At 37.3% G+C, this 8,637-nt stretch overlaps 1 protein-coding gene across 1 annotated transcript; it reads left to right on the top strand.

The window, feature by feature from the left end:
* Window positions 1-1,976: 1,976 nt before the first annotated feature.
* LOC104459917 (cytochrome b5) lies at window positions 1,977-7,404 on the top strand. The gene is made up of 4 exons (XM_010087967.1): window positions 1,977-2,111; window positions 3,735-3,764; window positions 5,863-5,897; window positions 6,772-7,404. Exons 1-4 carry the CDS (start codon window positions 1,977-1,979, stop codon window positions 6,848-6,850), a joined length of 279 nt encoding a protein of 92 aa, XP_010086269.1. The 3' UTR covers window positions 6,851-7,404.
* Window positions 7,405-8,637: the final 1,233 nt, after the last annotated feature.

Below are 8,637 nucleotides of genomic sequence, written 5' to 3'. Positions count from 1 at the left end.
TTTTGCTGCCTTTTTTGATGACGATGCTGCATATATTTTTCTATTTGGGGCAGCATGATTCTTCAGTGTAATATTTAAGAAAACTAAACAACCCCCCCCAACCCCATGTTGCTGAAGGAATTCTTTGAGGACTTAGGCTCTCCCAGATATTGCCAAAACTGTTTAGACCCAACTTCTGCTTCTTAAATGTACTGTACATTTCAAGGCACTGAACTTGAGTGATCCCTCAACTTTTGTCCAGTCCTTTAACCGAATGCTTACCAGAATGGATTCAAGGGCAGGATTTTGGTGAGCATGCCATATTTGCACATCTGCTTGCATAATCTTTACTGTTCATGCACTCTTTTAACCTTTTTTGGCTCAGCTCCTGTGCTTAATCTCTTTATCAATTGCTTAATCTTGGTTTTGCTTAGTCATGGTAGAGATTCCTTACCCTTCTAGCTGTAGTTTCTTGGCTCTTTAAAAAAAAGTGTTGGGTTAGGTTTTTTTCTTAAAAAAAAAAAAGCAACTTTCTTAATCTGTTAAAATAATGCAAAGATTCAAGTTTTGAAGTTCTAGTACTGCTGGAAACTGTTAGTAATATTGTCTTCCTGGTCTATATGAACAAGTCTTCTGTTGGAAGAAAAGGATTGATAGGAGGTTGATATGGTGGATTTGTTGTAAATGCTAACCTGAATTGCCTAGACTAGCAGAAATGTTTATGCTATTTCTTTAATCTACTGTCTAAACATAGCCTTTCTGTTCAGCTGTACACCAGGCAAGATGACCCTAAGTAGGAGAAACTTAGCCTATTTTTGTCATTTTAGATCCTGTAGTCAGAAGCATTGAAAATGGAATTGAGGGTCCAAAACCCTATTTCTTCTGTCACTGGTCAAGTGTTAGAACTAACTTCATGGTTACCTTAGTCCAAGGCAGTAGTAATAAAGTGTTTTCAGCTTGCTTACCTAATTGTTCCTGGTGTTTATATAGTAGTTTCCTGCTTAAAGGTGGTGAATTTTTATGGCATGTGACTTATCTGTTACATGAATGAGTAACTTGAAGATGAGAAAATTCACTGAACTAGATGATGTGACATATCTTGCAGTTTATACAGACAGTTATTTGATGGATGGAGATGTGGAACTGCTTGCAATCTCAAAAGTGCATCCTGGGGAAAAATAGAAGACAGTGGAGAGCAGGGATTTAGGTTAAGTGAATGATGATGGGTTGAGGTATTAGGAGATACTGGGAGACAACTTCTCTACATCTTAAGGGTTTTATCAGCAGTGTGGTTTTGGGATTCCATAGACTGCTAAAACCAAATTGCTAATCTAGAGTCTTTTATGAGCTTTTGGTTGCTCATAAGCTGTTCCAAAGTAGCTGGCTTACTAGATAATCATACAATAATTTATTTTGGAAAGGACCCTTGAAGGTTATCTGGTCCAGCCCTCAGGTCAAACTAGGATTAAGTTGAAGGTCAGGTTCCTTAGTGCCTTGTCTAGGCAAGCTAAAAGGATGGAGATGCTGCATGCTCCCATGGCAACTTGTTTCAGTGCTGGATTGCTCTTGTTGTGAGTAGCTTTTTTGTTATATCTAGCTGGAAGGTTCTTGCTACAACTTACACCTTTTGGCTTTTATCCTTTTGCTGTATAGAGTGTTATTTGGATAGAAATATACATTTCCTGCAGAAGTGAAAACATGGAATTGTAACTTCAGATAGTAGTTGGGCTATTTAGACTGATTCCCATCATGTTCTAAACACTTTAGTTGCTTACTTCTCCCTTGCTGGTGGAGTAGAGACTTAACTTCCTTGGTTTTTGGCTTCAGAGAATACATAAAGCTTTCTTGTTATTCAGAGATGCTTATGTTTGCTCTAAGAAGTCTAGCAGCTGATTTTGCAAGGATAACTTTTTTTATTTTCAGTAATGTAAAAATGAAGAATTTTCATTTATAGAATGTGGAATGGTTTTCAGTAACAAATTTTAACACATTAAAAAATGCAGCACCCTGGTGGTGAAGAAGTCCTCAGGGAGCAAGCTGGAGGAGATGCTACTGAGAACTTTGAAGATGTTGGTCATTCCACAGATGCAAGGACACTGTCAGAAACCTTTATTGTTGGGGAACTTCACCCGGTGAGTATGTGAGAGTACTAGTACTTGCTGTTCTGGGGTTTTTTTACTACAGTGTTTTTGTGTGTAGTTATTTCTCTGGTAATTTACTTCGGAATAAAGGAGGGCTGCTACTTTGGCTGGATGACAGCCCTGTGCTGTTTGTGGATGGACCTGGACTGGACATCCAGTGTGAAGGGATTTGATTAGTGTAGCATAAGGATGGTCACATCTAAAAGTTTACTGCTTTGAAATATTTTACAGTTTAGCCCTTGAATGAGCTGAATATGGAATCATGCCATTTCTGGTGTACCCTGTGAGCTTTATAATGACACTCTGTAATTCCTGAAGGTGATATGTCAGAATGTCTAGACCTTTTCTTATGTTAATATGTAGAGTGACTACATCTGCTTTCCTTCTTCAGTGTTGTAAATATATATATGCCAGGCTCCCGTCTGGATCTAAAAGTACAATCTTGGCTCTTCATATGTATGTTTAGAAAATGGCTACTCTAAGCATTTACTTGTAGTTTGATGCTCTGGCTTCCTGTTTTGTGCTGTATCAGTGTTCCCTACTTGTAGTTGTTAGGGTTGTTTATGATCAGTTCCCACTGGATCATCTGTTACTTCCTCTCTTCTGTACTCTCCTTACCATTTCCTGTACTTTTAACAAGCACCTTTCTGTTGCTTCAAGCTTTGTAGACTTTATTTCTAGCTACAGAGGTGCTGCCTTGGCTTCCTTCAGATAGGCCTTATTTAAACTCTCCTGCATCTTAATAGTTGAAAACCACTTGTTAGATATTTAGGCTGCTAGCGTTCCTATCTGCTCTACTCTACTGCCTATCCCTGTCTCTTGTCTTGCATTCAGGGTAAGTATCACTGTCTTGAGTAGTATATTTCATAGTAAGATTCCTGGTCTTGTATCTGTCTTAGGTCCTGTCTTGATAAATATTTATAGTGTAGCTTCTCCTAATACAAAATAATTCAGCTCTGATATGCATTTGTAACCTTATAGGCTTATTTATTTCAGATGACAATTGATGCCAGTAAAGTTGTTCTTAACCTGGTTACCAGTCCAGTTCCTCCTTGCTTGAGAAATGCCTGTTTTCATTTCATAAGAAACAAACATCTTGACAGTGCTGTATTTGTACATGAAACTATCAAGATTATGTACTGTTGGGCTTTTTTTGTAATGAGTGTGACAATTTCAAGTAAAACCTAAGCAGTTTATGAAAGATCCATAGAATTTGGGACCTTTGTACTGGATGTTGGACCAAAACTAGTTAGATGACTGCATAATAGTATATGAGGTAGAAGTAAACTAATATGATTGTAATCAGTGTCTAAGCTAAGGTTACATGTACTGTTTAGAGACCAAGGTAATGCAAAAACATGGGCACAAGAAATAAATATGTTGGAGACTCAGCTTTCACTTTATTGTATACTGGGAAGGATTATTTAAGGAAGTGATCTTGTTTATGGTAGCTCAAAATCATACACTGTCATCTGCTCTTTTGCAAGCCTGTTTCCTAGGTAAAAATAGGTACACATTAACAGAATAGAATTGCAAACTGAATTTAGTGATAGATGTTATTTGAATGCTTTGGGGTTTTGTCTAAATATTTCCTTTTTTCTTGTTTCTTTGCAGGATGACAGAGCGAAGCTTCAGAAACCAGCAGTAAGTCTGTTTCTTGAAATGCCACATTGTTTCTTTTAGGCATCAGGGACAGTGTCCTCTCGATAAATGGTACACCGCAGAGGCAAAAATAATTTAGGTTGATTTAAGTGTAGTGTTTCAGGTCATAAATCTCTTAAACCTGTTCATCTGTCTTCAACTTGTTCTTCCTCTTAGCTGTTCTTTTCTTTAAATTGTGTTGTTTTGAACCAAAAGGTTACCAAGTGTGATGGCATTATACTATAGCAAAAAAGTGAGTCTAGAATCAGTCAAGGGCTTTTTAGTATTCAATTTAAGAAAAAAAAAATCTGTTTAGACAGAATGGATTAAACTAATAAGTGTTTGTGGGGGAAAAGGTATGGTGTGTAACAACATATTGGTAACACTGGTAGATACAGAATATAGAGACATTTGATTGCTGTATTATAGATCAGTTAATTTGCAATTATGAACCCTTTTTGAGGTGAAAATACAGCTTGCTTCCTGTCTGTTTCAGCAGATTTTGCTGAATGACTGCAATTCAGAGCTTCTTCCCACCAGGAGTAACATCTGCTGTTTGGATTTCTTTTGAAATTCGGGGCAATTTACACTGAAGCTGTAAGAGCAGCAACTACCAATGCAACTGAGAAACAGACTGACCAGTGCAAGTTGTAGTATACAATCCCTTGATGAAGCTTACAGGAATTTACTAAACTGCAGTACTTAGAATATTAGTTTGGGCAAAGGGTAGTAGCCAGTTGGGAGTTAAGATGTATCCAAATGGCTTTTTACTACACTCTTCTTTGGCTTATTCACTTGTTTTGGTGCTGGTCATGGTTATCTATGCTGTGTGTGTGTTTTCTGTGATTCCAGGAGGAAGCTGGAGCACTTTCCTCCAGCAGGACATGTGGCCATAGCTGATAAGAGTTTCACTTTGCACTGTGTTCTGTGTGTATAATGTGACAGGTCCTGTGCCCTGGCCCTCTAGGAGCTGGCAGAAGGCCTTGTGCTTTCAAATGTCCTTCTCATCCTTGCACTGTATTTAGAGTACCTCAGTGTACATGTCCAGTGTCATACTGTTTAAAAACAGATTTTGATGAGCTGGGCCATAGTCTTCTTACTGTCTTTTGGGGGGTGGGGGGGGAACCATCCACTGACCATGGAAGTGGGAAGTCTGTTCTAGAAGGTGTGTTAGCCTTGATAGCATGGGCATAGCTGTTCCATGCTGTTTAGGGTTAGTTTTTCATTGAGGCATTGACAAAACCAATATAGACATAATCTTTTAATCTTTTAAATGTGGTATTTGTCATGTGTAAACATGTGATGATTTGAGTGCTTGAAAAAGTAGCTTGCTTAAACCTATGAGAGGATGTTAGGATTCTTTTGCTCTTTAAATGAATTGTAAATATTCTGATACTGAAGTAATTCATTTTTCAGTGATGGATCTTGTACCACTAAATTTAAGTCCTGTTTTAATCCTTGGATCTTTTAAATGCACTTAGGGCCATGGGTAATTAGTAATATTAAAATCAGTAAGTCTTCATATAAATTGTGCAGATATACCCAACTGGGATTTGATCTTGTAGTGCTTCTTTTTCTATAGAAACTGAATAAGATGTCCAAATCAATATTGGAAACAACTATAATAACTTGACTGATTCTTATACAATCTGAAAGACCACATTAAAAAACTGAGTTGAAAAAGCCTTGTGGATTTAAATTAGTAGCTTTCTTCATGTAGGCTCCATATAAGAAATATATGTGTATTAATTGGGAGGTTTTTCGGTTAGATTTTAGGCAAGTAAGCGATCTTTGCCTTCTAGGCAACTAAAACTTTTCAAATGTTACCTGAGGTTGAACTTAGCTTCATGGAAAACTTGCAATCCCATGATGATATATTGCTAATGACTTTTGATGCAATGTTGACTACAGAAACTGCTGCTAGCTAGCTTCTAATATGACAGTCTGTTATAGGAAATCTGAGAAAATGCTTTCTAAATGCAATGCACTACGTTGTTTTCAAATTAGTCCTACTTAATGAGTTTTGAGAAACTGAGGGGCTAGTTAAGATGGAGAGGGATGTCTGCCTGATGTAAATATCTTTTTATGGTTTGCTTTTCAGGAAACTCTTATTACCACTGTTCAGTCTAATTCCAGGTATAGTATGACACATGATGTCAAACTTACAGTTCATAATGATGTTTCCGAAGCTTAGAAAGCTGAATAGCTTCTATCTGCTGGAAGCAGATAGCTTCTTTCTGATGTCGGAGGATGGGGCAAGAAAACTTCTATTCTACATAAAGTCCAAGTTGGCATCTGTGTACCACTTGACAAGCATGTTAGCTTACTGTCTAGATTTTTTCTCACACTGATATGTATCAGTATTTACCAAGTGGTTTAATGTTGCACAAGCCTTCATTTCTGGAGGCTAGTATTTGAATAGAAGACACTTGGTGCCATTGCTGACTTTTTTACTGACATGGACTCCTCACTTTTAAAACTTGCTGCAACTGTTGCATCTAAGGGAAACAAGAGGATTATGTCTGTAAGAAGGAAAATTGTGTCAGAATTGGGAGGTGGTGGGGGGGAGGAACCACTTCAGAACACCGCTGACTCAAACTTTATGGAAAGTTATATCCTGCTCACAATTGCCTATTGCTGAAACCTCAGAGGACTGTTTGATGCCCCTCTGAGTGGGGAGTTTGGGTGCTTGAAAGTGACATGTGATGCTGATACTTAAATGGTGTTTGAATGAACGATGTTCTGCACAGCATGCCATTACTTTAAGTGTGTCTAGAGTCCTGCTCTTCTCTAGTAAGCAAACTTTTAGCAAGCTCTAGTCCAAAGCCTTAACAGTACAAGTTTTTTTTTCACTTGGGCTGGCCAGTAATACTCTAGCCAGGTTTTCTGTTATCCTGTCTTCAAAGTATTTGTTGGGGAGGGGAGGAAAGACTTCTTTAAGCAATTACTTTTTTGTTTAAACTTGTTGGTTATCACTTCCTAAGCTGCTGTTTCAAAAACTTCTTTCTAGTTCATGGTCCAACTGGGTGATCCCAGCAATAGTAGCAATCATCGTGGCCCTGATGTATCGTTCCTACATGTCAGAGTAAGCGCGTTACTGAGAACTAATGCAAGAAGAGACTGATCTGGGAGAGAATATAAGCAATCCTAACCCAATACATTTCCGGACAAAAGCCTGATGTCTGAAGAAAAATTCAACTTTTTCAGAAAACTGAACAATTTTTTTCTATTGTGCACTTTTCTTAATGTTGCCTTATTATTTGCTGTTCTGAAGTGATAAAAAGGCAGTATTTCTCTTTGTATAACAATTTTATTCTCTAATGAATTATTTGATAACTATATTGATTACTGTGTTAGAATACTGTTTTGCATGTAACACTGATACTGGTTATTTCTCTTTTATCTGTAATGGGGTCCATAGAACTCTTTTTACATATAAATTTTACAGCTTTAAATGACTACCAAAACTGTGTACATGTATTTGTCCATGTACACAACTTCACTTAACTTAAAAAATCACATTGTCTTCTTGAGTGTAGTATGTTTGAATGAAATGGTAATTAAATGTAATGGAAGAAGCTGAGTGGAGTAGTGGGTATAGGTGCCTGTAAGTGTTTGGGCCCTACCAATTAGGCTATAATGAGCTGATTTTTTTTTTTCTTTCCTCTTGATATCTGCTCTCATAGTTGTTGTAGATATTCCTACTAGAAAACTGTTCTGTTTAGCTCCCATTGAAAAATTCAGGTGAAATATGACACCCAGTGTTAGGCCCAATTGTGTCTGTTTAAGCTTTGTGAAAAGTAGCTCTTTTTTTTTTTTTTTTTGAAAGAAAAAAAGTGAAAAAAAAGTACTAAGTAAAGTCCACTACAGGTAATGTAACTGCTACTAAATAATACTGTTCCTGCCACACACTCAGGTGGCTCTAGAATTTGTTCTGGAACTTTTAGACTTTCATAAGATCTTCAACCTTGTCATGTACATTGTAAGGGGAAAAACTGGTACATGGAATCTGTTTCTGACTGTTCTGTCATGTGTTCCTTGGTGCTTTACTACAGAGATGACTATTTTCACTGCTAAATACAAGATAACTGAAAGTTTGCATTTTGTGGTGAACACTTTTAGTCATATGTAAATGATCATGAATAAAAGTTTAATTGCTTACTCTTGCTGGCTCAAGTACATTAATTTCAAACTTTTTTGAAGGTCTTAGAAGGGTTGCTCTTGCTTACTGGGGCACTTCTCAGAAGTACCTGTTTGATTCTGCATCCTGAAACTCAGGATATGTCCCTTATGGAGGGAAGTCGTGAAAAGTGGTAATGTGTACTATAGAACAGTTAGCATAGAGGAACTTTTTCATTGGCATGACCTCAACAATTTTGGCCCTGTAAGCTCTGCCTCCCTGATGTTCATCATGACTTGAAACACTATTCCAAGGGCTGCCTCTTGGCAACACAAGAGAAGATGCATACAGTTTTGGCCCTGTGTCAAGTCAAATCAAATTGGAAGATGATACACTGTAAACATGAGCTTTTTTTTTTTTTAAAAATAAGGGGTGGGAGGAGTGCTGTGACTTAAGGAGATTTTCTTGTGTATATATAGGAATATGTCAATATAGGAATCTTTTAAGATTTCCTTATTGAAGGATTCCTTTCCTGGGAATTCCTTTACTGTTATAGCAAATAATGATATTTCAACTGTGAAAGTGTTTAGTATATCTTACATTTGTATTCATATGTTCTGTCAGGCTTGGTTTACACATAGCGGTGTATGTGCACTTAAGAGTAGATCCCGTGAACTTGTTCGTCTTGGAAATTTTAACCTGCAGTCTAAATGGCAGTGTTTGGGATTATCACAGAGTGTTAGAGATTGGAAGGGA

This window comes from Pterocles gutturalis, unplaced genomic scaffold, assembly GCF_000699245.1.
Source record: "Pterocles gutturalis isolate BGI_N339 unplaced genomic scaffold, ASM69924v1 scaffold44491, whole genome shotgun sequence".
Lineage (NCBI taxonomy): Eukaryota > Metazoa > Chordata > Aves > Pterocliformes > Pteroclidae > Pterocles > Pterocles gutturalis.
The sequence above is the reverse complement of the archived record's forward strand: the minus strand, read 5'-3'. Positions and strand labels throughout refer to the sequence as shown.